Here is an 18,472-nt window from a genome sequence, read left to right as displayed (position 1 = left end):
GGGGTGGTTGTCTGCTTCAAAAATTTTGCCCATGGACACAAAAAAATTGATACTAAGTACAACATTGAAGATAAACGCCGACCAAACTACTTTATCCCCACCAACACTTTCTAACTTCCCTTTTAGTTCACCTAAATCTTCAACAACTGACTTTTGTAGGAAATATAAAGAATAGATCGAATAAGTTGTAACTGATCAACATATGATAAAGCCTTAGTTGACGAACACTTCCCATTGGTAGAGGTAAACCAAGATGGGGAGAATATCCAACCATAATCCTTATTAACGTCGAAAACTCCTTGACCTCACTTAGAGGCATTCTAGCACGAAACATTTGGAGGAAATTACAAAGAATTGAATTTTGTGTTAATAAAAAGATACACGTGGAAAATTAAAAATGAAAACATAAATTGACTAATCTTGATGATACAAAGTGTTTTTATCGTGATCATTGAATTAAATCAACTATTTTGATTCAATTAAATATTATTATTTGTGCTAAAGTCCACTTGAGCATGAAAATAGGTTTGATATAGTAGGGCTCAAGAGCCATGCTCATGGACTAACTAAGTTCAAGTCTACAAAGTTAACTAAAGGACACTATAAATAGGAGAGTCTATTTGGGGGTCAAAAACTTTACAAAGGTCTAAAAAGAATTTTTTCTACAATTAGAAGACTTGTTAACTCTTGGAGTTAACCACTCACTAAAAGTATAAATGATTTTCTAAAACTTTAACTTTAAGAATATCATGTGCTTTGCTTTCATATCAAGTATACACATTCAACCGAGGGAGAATAAAAAGATCAAGTTCTAGAGATCGAACCACATTGCATCAAAACTAAATTAACACAAGTTCAACTCTACGAAACACTTTTCTTCGAAAGACAATAAGTTGTGATTTTCAACACTAAAGATCATCAAGTTGTGGACAAAACAAAGATAAGTGTGTTGAATCGAATAAAAACCTTAATTGGAAGAAATGAAAGGAAAATTCAACAAGTTGGTAACCTTATTTAGGTACAATTTTTTTTTCTTTCATTACAATTGCAAAGAATTTAAACTCACAACTCTTCAATGACATTTAGGCCAATCATTGGTTAAGGCTTACATTGGAGTTTACATTTTATTGAATGCATTCAATCCAAATTAGATTGGGAATAAAGTTCTAACAACTCAATAAACAAAACCAATTCAAATCAGACAATTATTCAAGATGGTCGTAGAAAGTATTATAGCACGTAGAAATTAATGAAATGAAAAGTTTAGGATAAAAATAATCTAATATTTTCAATAGTCATGTCATTTGCTACAAATCTTCAAAATTCTCGGTAGTAGAGTAAAAGAAAAAAAAGAAACTATTGAAACAAATACAGATGCACAGCAATGTCAAAGTCTCCATCTTATGAGAATGTGAACAAAAATAGAATGTGGGTTCAAAACTTTGGATGTATAATAAATTGACTAGTTCAAGTGGGATAGAATCCAATCAAAGGTTGGATATTTAACCTTTATAATATTGTATTAAAAAATATAGGTGTGGTATTAGAGATCATAAATCCGTAATTTCAATCTAAATTACGTTTTGTTTAATTAATAAGTATGATTAGTAGTTGACAAGAATTGGGTCTATAGCTCAGTGGTAGAGCATTTGACTGCAGATCAAGAGGTCACCGGTTCGAACCCGGTTGGGCCCTTTTTTTTTTTCTTTTTGTAAAAGCTGTAGTAATTTTGTTTGTTTATTAGAGTTGTAATTGGAAAGAAGTATTCAAAATCTTGGTAGAATCAGTACAGAAGACTGAAAAATGATATTACAAACTGATTGTTTTGATTAATTCTACTTTGAAGTGCCATTTTTGAACAACAAAACAAAACCAAATCACATATTCAATATGGATATATATAATCATAAGCACTTCTTTTCTATATAATAATTAGTTAACTACTCAGCACCACTAACAGAAGATAACTGATTTTGAGTCACATTAATCTTTGGCTTCTCACATTTCACTGTTATATGTTCTTCTTTATCGTCATCATCACCATGTTTGAACTCTTTGAAGCAAGCAATTCTTCCCAATTCTTCAACTTCATCTATAACTATGTCAAGCTTTGCCACTGTCTCCACAAGAAGAGAAGCAAATGCTGCAAATGGGAGTGCTTCTGAGAATTCAAGGCTTGTGATTGCTATTTTGCTTAACTGTGGTCTCAACACCTTCCTCTCTGCCTCCCTTGATTGTTCGCTTGCTCGTTTCGTCTTCCATTCCATCAGTGCTGACGAATCTGTTTTCACGCTTGACAACGATACGCCTGACTGTCGTTTTTTTTCCTTCTGCTTTTGTCCTGCTTCTGCTGCTGCCAATGCTAGCATGTTCCTTGATTGGTTTTTGTTTGAGCCTAGGAAAAGGCGTGGCTGCGATTTTATCGCTTTGTTTAGGTCTTGTAAGGCTTCGTGGAGATGGTCTGAGAGGATCTCTGGTGAGCAATGTCGTCGGTTTCGTATGCTGTTTGCAAGTTCGATCAATGCTTTTGATACTTCTCGTGCTACTCGAGTGCAAGGATCTTTGAAAAGGATTCTAACTGATCGCGGAGTCTAAGAGAAAAACAAAAAAACAACCGAATGAGAAACTCCTAAATTGTGCCAATCACTGTGTTGTGAAATAGACAAATAAAGAAAGAGATAGATTGACACAAATATTTGTATGGTTGATTATGTTCACGAGCAAATGGAGAAAGCAGTTCCATTCAAAGAGAGAGATCAGATAATACAAAATAGGTTCAGCATTGTTGCCTTCGACAGCCCCATCAGGGTGCATTATTTGGAGCATCAGATAAGGACATTATAACACATTGCAAGCAATAATGGAATTTGAATCAATATACCTGAATCTCAGTCTGCAAACAGCCATGTAGAGCAACGACCGTGTAACCGAAATGTCGAAGAACGCCGCCCAATTTCACATACTGCTGCCATGGGATTCTATAGCAGTGGCTTGAGTGTCTTGGCTCCCAGCTTGCTTGTAATGCCTACTCAGTTTACAAACAAACATTGAATAATAACACAGTATGCACACAAAATGTACACAATGTATCAAAAAAGACTTTCGTACCAAAGTTTCATCAGTGGATTTTGAATCAAGAACTGCCTTATATCCTTTGTAAATTTGGTCCCCTGAACAACTCTCTTTGTTCTCGTCGATCTCGGTGTCGAAAAAATACTCATTAACACAAGCTGCAAGTGTGATTTGTTAGAGAGGTTTATCACTTACTTACATTGACAAAACAAAAACAGAGAAGGATCATTGGTCAAGACAAATGCACTGTTGTATTGTTGTACCTTCAATGGATTTAGCAAGACCTTCAAGCTTAAGAACTGTTGAATTGTGAAGCTCTTCTCCTGACCAATTTGGGAAGATCAATAGGCTCATCAACAGACAAACTCCACATCCAATGGCAATGGTGTAGAATCTGTCGTGTGCAATTTTCAGGACGTTGTCAACGCGGTAGCTCGATACGGTTATGAGATTGAACGTCAACAGAAATATCACTACTCCATAGTCATAGTTCTTCTTTATTTTTGGAAAGAATCTCATATATGTTGCTACAGATCCTGTTACATGTGGGAATATATATCGAGTTTGAGCCAATTTTTTGATCCACTCAATATATGTACTCAACTAAGATTTACAAAATATAATAAAATTTCAAATTCTACGTATGAATGTAAAACTTTTTGTAAATATTTTGATTTCTTTGACTGTATTTGAAAATAACTCATTGAAAATTTGCATTTATAAGTCTAAAACTAAACAGTAGACTGATTTAAACAATTATAGATACATATTTCGAATTGACTTTGAACATAATAAAAGTTACCCTCAAAGCATGGATGTTCAACATATACGGTCTGCTCGTTAATTCGACACTAACATGTAATATAAACTATAACATCAGTAATCATGTCACATTATCATTTAATTAACAATTCAATAAGGATAATACATAGGCCATTCAAGGACAATTTTCCAATAACAATTCATATGAGAAATGAATTGATATCAAATAAGAAAGAACTTTGAAATAAGAAAAAGGAAATGAATAATGATTATTACCTATAAGAAAAACTGCAGCTCCAATGAAACAAGCTCTAAAAACTTTTCCTGTTCTATTAGCAACACCCTCAATGAAAAATGCTAAGGATCCTGCCAATACTGTCCCTAACCCTCTGTTCAGCCCTTTGCATAAAGTTGCCCCTGCACCCATTAAACCTTTGTCAATATGATAGACGAAACAACCCAGTCGGGACGAATTTATGATGATCACTGCAGGCTTAGTTAGGGAGATCAAAAGGAAATTGAGAAAAAGGACGAACCGGCGGTGAACTCTAGGACGACGACGACGGTCATGACAGCCCACAAGGCATTGTTACCGATGCCTTGGAACAATGGTTGGATTAAGTACAACAAAGAAACCAATGTGAGAGAGAGACCAACTTTGAGAGAATGGATAATTCTTCTGGGATCTTCAGCTCCCACTTTCTTTGAGGTTTTCCAACACAAAATAGGAAAGTGTTTGATTTTATTCATTGTAACTTGGAGGTGTTTTTTCATTAGGATGTTTTGATGATTATCTCCCATTTGATCTTTTTTCTCTCAGCATGCATCAACTCTAGGAAGGAAACACTAACATGCAATAATAATAATAATAATATGCAAAGAACTATGATAAACAAAATTTGACAATAAATTGGAAGTTCTTGTGTTTTTGTGAGAACCCCATGTTTGTATTGGGGTAGCATGTCACTTTATATGCTCAAATAGTGAGTGAGAGAGAGAAAATCACATGTAGTGCAATCAAGTCCACAAATATTTGAAGGGTAGGTTGATTATTTTAAGGCCAAAAATGTCAACCCAAGATGGAATTTTTTTATAAAGAAAAAAACTATTTTCTTTTGCGAGAAGGTGAACTACTAAAACCCAATTCCATGATGATATTTTGTTTAACCATTTCAGAAACAAAAGAAAAAATATTTACGAAGGTTTAAATAAAAGTAACATATTGAAATGTCTTAAATCTGTTATAGGACCGTTCAAACAATTAAGTATGAGGTTTTTTAAAGTGATAAGTAGAATTCGTATTTGATATTATTTGTAGTTTATTTACAATTATAATCGTATGGTTTAGAGAGTGCACTTTATAAACTCTATAACCCTAAAGATACCATATTCTATACTTTGTAACGTTCCTTATAATAAAATATAATTGTTATCCATTTACTGTGAACCATAGCTAATATAATGAACTAAATAAATTTTTATATTCTTTTGTTGGGTGATTTTGTAACACTAATATCAGTTTTATCTGATATGGAAGTATATTACTGTTCAAAGAAATGATTTTTGTTAGGGGATTATAGTATGAGAAATGGGAAAAGTAGTTGAAAGTAAGTATAAGGAACATGGGAAGTTTGAAGGGGATATGATTAAAGTTGAGAGTTAGAGATTATTTATGATTCTAATTACTTCAAAGTGTTATTGAAAGTGTTGTCTTAGTTTAGCTGTGCACCGACCAAGAGGGGTTGACCAAAGAAAAACCAAACCCTCCTTTTAGCGTTGTGAAGATGACAAAAGAAAAAAAGGAAAAAAAAAAGCTTTAAGCTCCAAGCAACAATCGAACTCTTTTCTTCTTTTTCTTTTCTGCTTTCACGGGCTATGTGCCATTGCCAATGGTCCCTTCAACCTCCCATGCATCTCTCTTTGTTAATCTTATTGGTTTGGGATCATAACAGCTTCTAACTTTTCAGTCGAAGATATAACGTTCTAATCGATCGATAGAGTACATTATGCTCGTACACACGTTGATTATTATGTATTTGATATATGCTCTTTTTTTCAATGGTCTATAATTCTATTTTTATACCATAAGAAATATGCATTTTTAACTCTCTAAAGTTGCTCTTTGTCTATACATACATATATGTATCTAACTATTTTCAATTTCTTCCACAATGAATCAAGCAGTCTTATACTTGTTTTATTGGTAAAGTTTCTGAATATTACAGGTGATTTTACAATGATTCAATATTCAAATTCTATAACTAAACTACACCTTGCTACATTAGGGTCAAGACGGCCTATAGCAAACAACAAGAGTTTAATATGGAAATGTGTCATTCTTCCACATAAGTTAGATTTAGCATTGCCCAAATGATGTAAATATAAAAGCGTGTAAGTTGGAGCTTTCAAATTGTGGTTGTGTAATATAGATATGTGTGTGTTACCATTACCGTTTGGTTGGAATCGGACGAACAAGTTTGGACATTTTTTCGTAGAATGAACACCTAAAGTTTTAGGTTGTCTAAACATTAGAGAGCAATAGATATATGCAATTTAGCATCTATGTCGCACCAAATTTTGCTTTCGTGGACACCGTAGATCATATTCAAATATGACACAATAACTATCTGCATTTAGTGTCCTTACACAAATTTCAATAAATAAAGGTCTAGGCCGGTATTGATTCAATTACAAACCTTCTAAGGAATGAATCATCATTGTGACATATGAACCTAGAAGTTTGAATTCAAGATGTCCCTTTATAGGTTCATGTTCTTGATCATATTTTTAATATCATGTAAACATTTGAACAAACTCACTCTTTTTTCGGCCGGTCTAGAATTTAACATCAACATATAAACAAAAATTGATTAAAAAATCGTTTATAGTATTTTATGTTAGTACTTGCATTGAGTCATTGGTATACTCATTATATAATGAAAGTTTAGTGTTTTTTTTATAGAAAAAATAGAAACAGTCATTAGTAGCATATCATGTCCACATGCATAATTTCAAAATTTATAACTTTTTGAAGAAGACAATTGATTTATTTAATATATTCAACTACAGAGACTTTGAAATTACATTTAATATTTTTCAATATATATATAGACATAAATATTATTGTATATATGCAAGAAAAATTGCACTTATGATTGGAAACAAAAACAAAAACTCCAAGAAAATTCCGAAGTCATATACAAACTCAATTTAATATTAATGTTATGTTTCATTTAATAAATTGAATTAAAACTAAAAATAATCTCAAGGAAACTAATCGAGTTATACTTTAATTTAATTATTAGAAAATTAATACAAACAAGTAAGAGTGGACATTAGTGTGAAAACCCCAAAGTAAAAGAATGAAAGATTGAAACTATAGATCAAAAATTAATTTCAAAATTCAACTATAAAAATATAACATTTTAATACTCACAAACAAATGAAAATTATATGTCCAAAACTTAGAGGTAAGCATTTATCATCTAAGACAGATTAGAAACCACAACATAAAGAAAATATTTTTTTCCTTTGAATTATTTACATACATTATTCCCATCACAATTTGGTGACAAAGGCTATATATATATATATATAGTGATGGGTTTCAAGCCCATAGATTTTCAACGATGCCAAATTACATTTTTTTTGGAGGTTTAGGGTTTGAAAATAAATATTGTAAAAATGAACAATAAAACTTTAAAGGCCCTTAGGGCAGTTGAGAGTTCATGGGCACCTTGTGATAAAGATTATATATATATTAATTACTTGACCACATAAACTCATATTGATTTTATTTTAATTTGAAACCCAATTTTCTTTTCTTTTGAGAATAAAATTTCATTTAATATTACAAAGACTAAAGCCATTCAATTATTATAATTTGGTATAAAAATAGTCAAATATTGTACACAAACCAAATTTTTTGTTATTATTTCTTTTTCTATAGCTTCATTCAAATCATTATTAGTCTAATGATAAATCATTATTAGTCTAAAGATGGTTATGATTCCTATGTTTACAGTAGTTAAAAAATTGAAACTCATACTTTTAACTCATATTTTTTAAAATGAAATTAGGTTAATCTCATTGACTATAAGCTTAGTTACTTTAACCATTATAATAACTCATTCTACTCACTTTCAGTTGATGTCAAAAAATTGTTTTTTTCGTTATTAGTTTAAATCTATTGATTAAGCTTTTAATTAGGATATCCAAAATTTAAGATTTTTTTTTTTGTTAAGTTTAAAAATAGCAATCTTTGTTTATTTTCATATTTTTTTCCAAGTCTAACCTATTAAAGTATAATAACGTAGAATTCACCTTTCTAATTTGTTTAGAGTAAACATTATTCATATTTGAAAAATTCATAAAAATTAAATAATTTTCTTTACGTTTTATTTTAAGTTAAAATATGTATTATTTATATTTATATTCACACTTTGTTGTTTAGTAATTCCTATTTTCTATAGTTGGTAAAATATCAAATTCATGTAAACGTACAAATATATATGAAATTATAAGATGTGGGTAAAAAATTAATATAGAGATTCTATCCATGCATAAATAGACATTGATATAAGTGTTTATTATTGATTAATTTTAAAATTTTGATATATTATGTAAATATTTTTAACCATTTTTTTATTTATAATATTTCTTTTTCTTTTATATATATATTATTAATTTCATTTTTGTGGATCCAATGACCATTTCTTCTCATCAACAATAATAGTTAACTTTTAAGATTAATTTTAGAGTAACCAACAAAAGTATATTTCATCATTGTATGATTAATCACTTTCAATAATTTTATAATTTACAATATTAATGGCTAATAATTTCATCTTTCTGTCACAATTGAAAAAAAAATCAAACCATTAACATAATAAATGTCTACCAAATTTAGATAATATTATGAGATGCAATTTATTTTTATCTTGTTAAGAATTAAAATTTGAAGTCTTATTATAAATTAAAAGTTTTATTTCATACCTTATTTATTTTCTATAGTTTAGAGTCATTTTCAAGCATTCAATCATGGTTTAATTAATTGTACACAAATACTTTGATATCTTTACCAAGGTAAGTAGGGTTCCTTTTAATTATTATTTTAATTTTGTACATCTTTGATTTTAATTGCTACCAAATTTCATATTGATTCATTATGTGCAATAAATTATTTGTTGACATGATGGATCCAAACTTTTTAAGCATCTTTATAAATTTACTTTTACAAGATTAAAATATATATATATACATTATTGGTAAAGGTTAATTTTTTTTCTTTATGTGGTCAAAAGTGTTGAAAAACTTCACATTTAGAATAAAATTTTACTTTCAGGTAGACATACTAAAATCATTTTTTTAATTCGATAACTTGTGAGGATTGAAATTAAAAAGTGAAAAATTGCATTACAAAAAAATTTAGAAAAAAGCAGTCAATAGCATCTCTTCTTTACACATTATAAATATGAACGTGGATTAAATGATTATGAGATGGTTATCTACTTTTAAATTTGTTACTTTTGTAATTTAAAAAATGCAGTAACACAGTCTTATTGTCATAAAATGTTTGGCTATTGTTGGAAAAGTCCTGAAAACACTGATTCATATGCAATTTTAAAGCTTATTTATTTATTTATTTATTTATTTTGAGACAATAGTTTTAAATACCAATAAAAATATAATCTATTTTAAATATCAACGTTGGAAAAAATGAAGATATAAATATGATTGAAAAAAGTTTCCCTTTTTACCAATAACAATCAGACAAAACTATGGAAACTAAAAAAATTAAAGAAATACAAAACTATTTATATATATATATATATATATATATATATATATATATATATATATATATATATATATATATTTATTTATTTATTTATTTATTTATTATATTATTTACTTTTCGAATTATATATAAATTAGAAGGATGAATTTGAAAATGAAGAAACGAGTCACAATAAGAGCCCACAGAAAAATTTATTTAGGAAGACCTGAGGAGCAATCTTCTTCGTCTTCAAGAGGGTTCAAATCCCAATTGGAAACCGAAATCGCCATGGATGCGACCTTCAAGCAAGGCCCACTTCCATCTCCCTTCATAGACACTGTCAACGAACTCACAAGAATTTTCCGATCACTTCCTGCCAGACCCTCCATTGAGGAGGTAGAAGCAGCTGTAGCGATTCTTAATACAGTCCAGAACGACGAGGATTTCAAATTGGCAGAGCTTTCAAAGCAACAAGTCCCCGAAAATGTCCCTGAAGAGCTGTTCTTCATTTTGCAGCAGATGAGGAAGACGATGGTTTTGTTTGAGAGCCATGAACAGAGGCGAGAGGCTATTCGTTTGATTGAGCTTGATAAAATGCTTAGATCCTTCGATGAACTCATTCAAAGAGCTTCTGATTTGGTTTCTGGTAATTCTCAGGGTCAAACGTCTCTGAATTTGAGTGACCCAGTTGAGAAAATTGCTAAAGAAACTGTAATTAGTGACCCAATTTTGGAGAAGAAGAAAGGAAATGAAGAATTTGAAAGCAATGACTACAAGGATTTGGTTAAGAATTCTTCATTCGTTCCTCCATTATCTTCTTCAGGTAGATTTCAAATTCTCTGGTTGTTTATTTTTGGTGTAATATTTTCTCTAATATGAAATTCTCTGTGATTAATTAGAATTTTATCTTACTTTGATTCGTGAAGTTGTGAGAACATTCTGTTTCCTCTGTGATTGGGAGGTTTGATCAATAGTTTGCTGTTGAAGTTTAGTCAACTTGGATGGATAAAAAAAAATCATCCTTAAACTTTTTAATTGATTGATATTTGAAGGAGATGAGTTGATAGAATAGAAGAGTGTAATGAACAAGGATAAAATTCAAACTTTCATGAACATATTGTTGACATAACTTTATCCATTGAAGAGATTAGTATCATAGAGAACTTTATTCCAAATATCAAAGGATATTATGTGATTATATGTAAATCACATCAATGGGATGTGTAGGCCTGAGTTTGAAATATTCTGATGATTCATTGCTTGGGGGACCAACCGCGACTTTGCGGGAATTTGGGATTAGTATCTCAACTCGGATATCAGTTTTACGATTCGGATATGACATCGAACCACCATTGATTTGGATGGTTGGTTTAGTCAATTAGAATTTTCTTTTGGATTGAATTTGGTTCTCATGGATTCTAAAAGTCAATAACTTCGTTTCTCATCCATCTATTTTCATAGTCTTATTAAGTTTGTATTGTTATCTGTTTTGAAGGTGAAGGAGAAACTGAAAAATTGAATTTAATGAAAGTTGCTGCTCTGATTGAAAACATTGCTAAAAGTGGGTCAACTGTTCTAAATTTGAAAGGAAAGTTAATGGATAAGATGGAATTGCTTCCAATTTCGATTGGGAAGTTATTTGATCTTGTTGAATTAGACCTATCAGAAAACAAAATCATGGCTCTTCCACCTGGAATCAGTGGACTTCAATCATTGAGAAAGTTCAACATTCACTCGAACCAATTAATAAACCTTCCCGACACATTTGGGGAGCTTGTCAATCTCACCTACGTCGACCTGCATGCAAACAGGCTAAAATCACTGCCAGCTTCTTTCGGGAACCTAAAAAACCTTATTTCTCTCGACTTGAGTTCGAACCTTTACACGCATTTACCAGAAATCACTGGCAAGTTGACTAGTTTAAAGAAGCTAAATGTGGAAACCAATGAGCTTGAGGAGTTACCTTACACAATCGGCTCCTGTTCATCGCTGGTTGAGCTACGGCTGGACTTTAACGAGATCAAAGCACTTCCCGAGGCAATAGGAAAGCTCGAATGCTTGGAGATTCTCACCCTACATTACAATAGAATCAGAGGACTACCCACAACAATGGGAAATCTCCCCAAGTTGAAGGAGCTAGACGTAAGCTTCAACGAATTGGAAACAATCCCTGAAAATCTCTGTTTCGCTGTGAGTCTCCGGAAGCTGAATGTTGGCAAAAACTTCGCCGACCTGACAGCCTTACCAAGATCAATCGGGAATCTAGAGATGCTAGAGGAGCTAGACATAAGTGCAAACCAGATACGCTTCCTGCCAGAATCATTCAGGTTCTTATCAAAATTGAGAGTTCTCCAAATAGATGAAACTCCATTAGAAGAACCACCAAGAGAAGTTGTTGAATTGGGTGCTCAGGTAAAGCAAACACTTATTACTTGTTCAATGGTATTTGTCTCTACTAAACAAAAGTTTCTTAGTTTAAACTAATCCAGCATTCATATCTATACTTTATGTACCAGGCTATTGTGAAGTACATGGCTGATGCAGTTGAAAAAAGAGACACAAAATCTCAACCAACACAAGAGAATGGGTTTTGGTTATGGTTTTGTTCCATATGTTGTTCCGAAAGTAGAAATACATCCAAAGACAGGTTATCAACTGAATTGCAGCTTTGATTTGTCGTTTTTTCTTTGAAAAATAAGGCTCTATGTGTGTATTGCATATAATATATAGGATGGTTAGATAGCAAAAAAATTCTCTTTTCTGTTTCTGTCAAACTTGTAAAGGAAAAGGAGTGTTGTAAGTTAGTTGTGCATTTATAGAAAAAAAATATTAGAGTTTTGGACATTTAATTTTCTATAACCAAACTTAATCGAATGGAACCAAATGCTAAATTAATCTACTGTCACTTACAAAAATAGAAAAAAAAACCTTACGATAATAAGGTTCATACACTACATTTCTAAACTCCAAAAGTAGTAAATTTTCTGATAGCCTCCAACAGGTGTCTGATAATTGTTTGATATCACTAATATGAAGAAAAAAAAAATGTCATGAACTATTTTTTTCTAAATATTTTTGTCATTTTATGCAATTTTCATTAATCTATATTATCATAGTCGGTGAACTATTATTTTTGTTAAAAGTTAAATTGCAAATTTGTTTTTATTTGGTCTCTCAACTTTAAAACATATTTAAAATAGGTCTTTAAACATTTCATTTGCATAAAAAATGTTTTTAGCTTATACTACATTTTAAAATAATTCATGAGACTTAGGTGATAGGAAGTTAAAAGCTTAGGGTTTTATTAAATCAACACAATTTTTATATTTAATAATCAATCAATTTTCTAAAAGTTTGAACAATTTACATTTCAAAGACCTATTGATACAAAGACAACCAGTTAAATATTCTCAAAGTTCAATGACCGATTAGGCACTTGCTCATAAGTTTCGAGATTTATTAGGAAACAAGCTTAAAAGTATAGACACGTAAACAACTATTTTTTACTTATTTTAGAAAACCAAACCTATAGATTATTGTAAAGTTGATATTTTCACTTTCTTTTTAATACAACAAAAGATTATATAAATTTAAACTTCTAATTAAAAGAAGAAAAAAGAAAGTGGATGTAAATTAGGGTTGATAGATAGGGTTACTTAGAAAAACTTCCATCTTTTGATTTCAACAACAATCCATGAGTCAAATGCTTCCTAAAAGAAATGGGCTTCAAAAGTTGGGCTTCAACAATTCAAAATATTCAATTAACCAATAAAAATAAGAGAAAAAAAGTTATATATTTATTCCAATTAATTTTTTTAGTGATAACTGTACAATTAGCAAAATCAAAATAATACAGGACAATTTGGAAAATAGAAAATTCAAATTGCATAAAGTAGATATTTTTTTTTTTTTTTTTGCAAATTTTCAATGGATTTTACACCTTGATAATGTGCAACTTTTTTTTTGTTCAGTTATAGTATATTTGTGCAGCGTAAAATAAGAGAATATAATACATACAATGTATTTGCATATCATTCAATTTTATAATAATATTAAATAGATATGTATGTTTCAGATGGATCTCATTTAACTAATATAGATTAGATTCATGCTTTCAATTTATACAGATTATCGGATTTGTACACGCTTAACAAATTATTTTTAATAATATCTATTTATTTTACACTATTTAATTCACACGATAAAACCATTGATAATATTTTTCGGTCAAGGTACGTTTCATAACTTTTTCTTAATGAGGCCAAATATCATATACCATTTTCAAACTACCATCAGTTTGGGAAAAAAATTAACTATGATAATTTTTAGATTAACAAGATTTTCCCAATATCCCCTTAATGTATGCCTATAATTCATAATAAAATTTTGAATTTTTAGTATTTTAATCAAATTAATTAACGTTTATTTATTTAATTCATAAAAGAGGTTTAATAAAGATTCTCCTAAAAAATTACTAAAAAAATTTCAACCGTTTCTTATTTATTAGATTTCATAATATTTTGAATTCAAATATTATGAAATCTAATCTCTAAAATAATGATAATCACTAATTCAATATTTTTTGTATGATTTATATAATAAATAGTATGTATGGTTAATATAAAAAAATAGTTATGAGAATTTCAACCATTCCCGAGTCATTATATTTCATCCCTACAATTGTGCTAATTATGATTATACACCTATTTTGGTTGATTTTTATTAAAAAAAATTAATTTATTGTGTCTCTTGTATCAAATAATTATTTTTTCACCTTGTGTTTTTTAATTATGTTAATATTCATATTTATTTTAATTAGACGTTTTATTTTGTTTGTGGCGTTTTATTTCCAATCATTCTTGCTATGCATATCTGAATCAAAAAGTATAATATGTGTTTATTTCTTTTTATGTAGGATAATATATGTTTTACATATACATGTATTTACAAATATTGAGACAAAATATCATACAGTCACAGATACAGTGTATTTGCAAACTGCAATCAATTTTGAAAAATATGAACTAATTTATGATATTTTTGGAATTTGCAAAATCTCCGATATCTCCTAAATATATGCCTATAATTCATCACCAATTTTCGGATTTTTAATATTTATGGCAATCACTTATTTAAAATTGAATTTGTTATATTTTAAACAATTTATTATATACAATATTTTCAAATTTGTTATATTTTAAACCATTTATTAAATTAGACATAAAATATATTTTTAATAACAATTTTAATTTTAATTTTAATATATTTTAAATAACAATTTGAATTTAGAATTTATTATTTAATTATGCTTCAATGACATTTTTACAATTATTTAAATCTTCATCTTTTAGGTTTTATTAGAGAAAAGAAAAGAAGGAGATTGAGAAAGGGGGCAGCCGACCAAAGACAAATAGAATGGGAGAGATAAATTTTTTCTTGCAAACAAGAGAGGAGAAGAGCTCAAATGAACCTCGAATGTATGAAGAACTTGAAGAATTCATCGATTTGAGTGGACGAACTCACCGATGTATACAAGTTTTGAATTCTATGGTATAATTCAACTCACCGATGTATACAAGTTTTGAATATTATGGTATAATTTCATGATTTTATCTTTATTATAATATCAACGATGCTCCCCTTTTGAATTCTTTGATAAATTGACAAACTTTCTCTAGGATTTCGAATGAAAGAAGAAAGTAAGTGGCCGAAATCCAAGGAAAAAAATGATCACTCGTAGAGATTTTAAATTTTAAGTTTTCCATTAATGACAATTTTTCTAATGTTTATGTTTTTGGGGAAAAATTTTTATGTAGCATGTATGTTATTTTACAATGTATTTGAGGTTAATGTGAACAATTGTATTTTATATATTTGTTAGGAGCATTTCCGGAACTATTTTATTTATTTATTTTTCTAATTTTTATGTTGGGCTATTTTAACAATTTAAATTTATTTTTGTTTTTTCGTCAAAGTAAAAGTCATAATTTGTCCTCCTTCCTTGATAGTCCTTTTTTTTTATCTCTCTAGTAGTGTGATAGAGAAATGATTAATGTTATAATTATATCTCTCTAAATCAATTTATTTAGAAAAGAGAAATGATTAAATATTTTATGGTTTTAATTCCCTTGCATTAATTTGAAGGTTAAATAAAAATATATATATATATATGTGAAAATAAATGAGAGAGTATAATAATTTGAAGAGCTTCTTTTATCAAATATCTAAATTACTTCAATCTTTTTTAAAATTTTGGTCAATTAATTTGAACACAAATGTCTACTTCATATAAATATTGATTTAGAAGTATAGCAGATTTGATTTTAGATATGTTCTTAAATTTGTATGTCTTTTATGTAATTGGAGGGTTTGAGATGGATTGTCACATCAAAAAATCTTCTTTTAAATTAATTAAAAGGCAAGTGGATTAGTGTTGTTGTTTCTTTTTTTCTTTTGATAAGATTGAAATCTATTTGAATTGAAATTAAGCCAAACAAGTGGATGAGTTTGTTTAGAAGTGGATTGGGTTAAAGATAAAATTTGATTATGATAAAAAAAAAAAAAAGGAAGAACATGCATGCATACATATATATATATATATATAGATATGTATATAGTTTTTAACATTCTTGAAAATGTGACTAAAATTAGTCAAGCTTAATGTTGTCAAATCAAGAAGATTTAGAGAGATGGGTAGGCCCTTTTTTGAAATATTCATTCTATCTTTAACCTTATAAAAGTTGGAAAAAGGAATAGTATTGTGTGGAAATGACCAATCGGAACTCTTTTACTTTTCCATTAAACTAATCTTTTCATCTTTATGTCACTTTAAACACATAACTATATAATAGATTTTTTATGTGATACTTTACAATAGTTTTTGCAACTATCGAACATTATCGTCTTGCTTACATCATCAGCAATCACGTTAATTACAAAATTATCCTAATGACATATCTTAAAAGTAGATAAACTGTACATTGCTATTATATGATATGAAAGTTTAAAATCTATTAAGTAAAGTGGTGGGTGCATTTATATATATATATATATATATATATATCAAAATAGATCCAACATAATTAATGTTCAGTACATCTATTAAAAGGATTATCTTTGTGGTGCACTGAAATCAACTAGGCGGACTTTCTTGTTTTGCTACAACCTTTTAGAGAAGTAGACTATCGTGTCTGCTATCGGGTGTCATGTCCCCTACACACATGCCAAATTGAAAATAAAAATAGTTACGAGTTAAAATTGAGTTCTTTAGGTTTGAAAATTTGGTCTCACGAGATTATATATGCGAATAAGTTTGAATTTTGCATCACACTTCCAACTTTTTAAGAAAGTGGTACATAAAGCCTATATTATGTCTAGTACACATCGTCCTATTCTCTATAGATATATAGTTCTCTCTACGTAGATATTGATAAAGAGAGTCTATTATTATCCGAACTAGAACAAACACTTCAAAATACGCAACAACACTTAACTACCTATTGAATTGAATAGGAAAAAGAAAACTTTGTATATAAGAGTTATATGATTGGGTTAGTGTGTAATGTGGTGTACACCATAGAAAAAAAAAGGTTGTATATTAGGGGCAACAAAATAGTTGAAATATGAGTGTAGAAAAGAAGATGTGAAACGCTATTGAAAGTGACAATACAAGTGAAAGTAGTTTTCAATTGGCCTCATCCATATATACATTTGATACAACAATTAGATCTTTGAGATTCACAAACCCCTCTTTTCTCTTTGGAATTTCTACACTCTCAACTAATTTGTTTTGCTTTACAAATTTCAATTTTATAATATTTTTTCATATCTCTATGCTTTTTTTTTTTTTTTTTGTTTCATACTACTTTGCCTTTTATTCTAATAATTGTACAAAAAAAATGATTTATCAAGAAAATTTGGAGACAAATTATTGTACACATTTTACTACTTTTTTTTATGGAAGTTATAATTTATTCTATAATGCGTAACAATTTAGTCTATATACTTTACATAATTTGTATTTTTTTAAAAAAACCAAAGATTACTTTTTAAAAAAATTGTAAAAATAACAAATTTGATAAAATATTTATAAACTATAGCAAAATTTTGAATTCTAATGATAGAACGGATAAACTTATATCACTGTCTATCAATATCACTGATAGAAGAATATCAATGTCTATCAATGTTTATTATTGGTAGAATTTGAAATTTTGCTATATCTTATAAATATTTTGTCAATTTTACTATTTTTGACAATTCTCCTAATTTTTATTACTTAACGACTTAATTATCTTTGATTATATTTTTCTTATATACATACACATCCAAGAAATTTTATTAAATTATGCTAATAATTTCACAACAAAGATCATAAATCCTTACAAATGGTAAAGTATAAAGATTAAATAATCATTACTTACTTAATTTGAGAGACTAAATTGTTGCTTATACAAAAACTTAAAAACGATTAAAGGTATAAATGAAAATAATAACTATATATATATATATACATGAAAGAAAACAAAAGATGGCTATGGAATATATGTGATTAGAGAGTACTTTAGAGAAGTAAATAAGAGAAAATATACATTGACTAAAAGTATATAGGTAAAAATATTTTAATTATTCACATCATTTAATTAGTTTGAGTTGAAATCAAAACATATTTTATAATTGAGAGATGTATAATGAGAATATCCAATTGGGATAATCCTTTTGAAGAGAAAAAGAAAAGAAAACCAACAAAAAGTACAAATTATGGTCCTACACACACATACACATACACATATGATATATATATATATATATATATACAATGCTTATCTATGAACCTTCAAGTTTCCATTTAACTTTAAA

The 18,472-nt window shown here is 28.9% G+C and overlaps 2 protein-coding genes and 1 non-coding gene across 3 annotated transcripts; 2 read left to right on the top strand and 1 right to left on the bottom strand.

Annotated features, from left to right (window-relative positions):
- Nucleotides 1–1,623: 1,623 nt before the first annotated feature.
- TRNAC-GCA lies at nt 1,624–1,695 on the top strand. Its single transcript has one exon. It is a non-coding gene; the product is annotated as a tRNA-Cys (tRNA).
- A 57-nt stretch (nt 1,696–1,752) lies between these two features.
- Nucleotides 1,753–4,761, bottom strand: LOC101206075 (aluminum-activated malate transporter 12). Its single transcript, XM_004148462.3, has 6 exons — nt 4,371–4,761; nt 4,111–4,251; nt 3,336–3,608; nt 3,109–3,230; nt 2,882–3,025; nt 1,753–2,591 (listed from the first exon to the last, which is right to left on the bottom strand). The coding sequence occupies exons 1-6, from the start codon at nt 4,633–4,635 to the stop codon at nt 1,941–1,943; spliced, it is 1,596 nt and encodes a 531-aa protein (XP_004148510.2). The 5' UTR covers nt 4,636–4,761; the 3' UTR covers nt 1,753–1,940.
- A 5,035-nt stretch (nt 4,762–9,796) lies between these two features.
- Nucleotides 9,797–12,467, top strand: LOC101205841 (plant intracellular Ras-group-related LRR protein 5). Its single transcript, XM_011654356.2, has 3 exons — nt 9,797–10,436; nt 11,109–12,025; nt 12,130–12,467. The coding sequence occupies exons 1-3, from the start codon at nt 9,902–9,904 to the stop codon at nt 12,283–12,285; spliced, it is 1,608 nt and encodes a 535-aa protein (XP_011652658.1). The 5' UTR covers nt 9,797–9,901; the 3' UTR covers nt 12,286–12,467.
- Nucleotides 12,468–18,472: the final 6,005 nt, after the last annotated feature.

The sequence above is a fragment of the Cucumis sativus genome, chromosome 3 (genome assembly GCF_000004075.3).
Source record: "Cucumis sativus cultivar 9930 chromosome 3, Cucumber_9930_V3, whole genome shotgun sequence".
Taxonomy (NCBI): Eukaryota; Viridiplantae; Streptophyta; class Magnoliopsida; order Cucurbitales; family Cucurbitaceae; genus Cucumis; species Cucumis sativus.
This window is presented reverse-complemented; position numbering and strand designations above follow the sequence as displayed.

What these genes read in the sequence shown, in the direction of transcription:
- LOC101206075 (XM_004148462.3), bottom strand. Translation starts at nt 4,635, where the DNA reads ATGGGAGATAATCATCAAAACATCCTAATGAAAAAACACCTCCAAGTT. An exon ending in AGCTGCAGTTTTTCTTATAG is followed by an intron (nt 3,609 to 4,110) that starts GTAATAATCATT and finishes CACATGTAACAG; the next exon opens with GATCTGTAGCAACATATATG. An exon ending in TCTTGCTAAATCCATTGAAG is followed by an intron (nt 3,231 to 3,335) that starts GTACAACAATAC and finishes TCACACTTGCAG; the next exon opens with CTTGTGTTAATGAGTATTTT.
- LOC101205841 (XM_011654356.2), top strand. Translation starts at nt 9,902, where the DNA reads ATGGATGCGACCTTCAAGCAAGGCCCACTTCCATCTCCCTTCATAGAC. An exon ending in TCCTCCATTATCTTCTTCAG is followed by an intron (nt 10,437 to 11,108) that starts GTAGATTTCAAA and finishes TCTGTTTTGAAG; the next exon opens with GTGAAGGAGAAACTGAAAAA. An exon ending in TTGTTGAATTGGGTGCTCAG is followed by an intron (nt 12,026 to 12,129) that starts GTAAAGCAAACA and finishes TTTATGTACCAG; the next exon opens with GCTATTGTGAAGTACATGGC.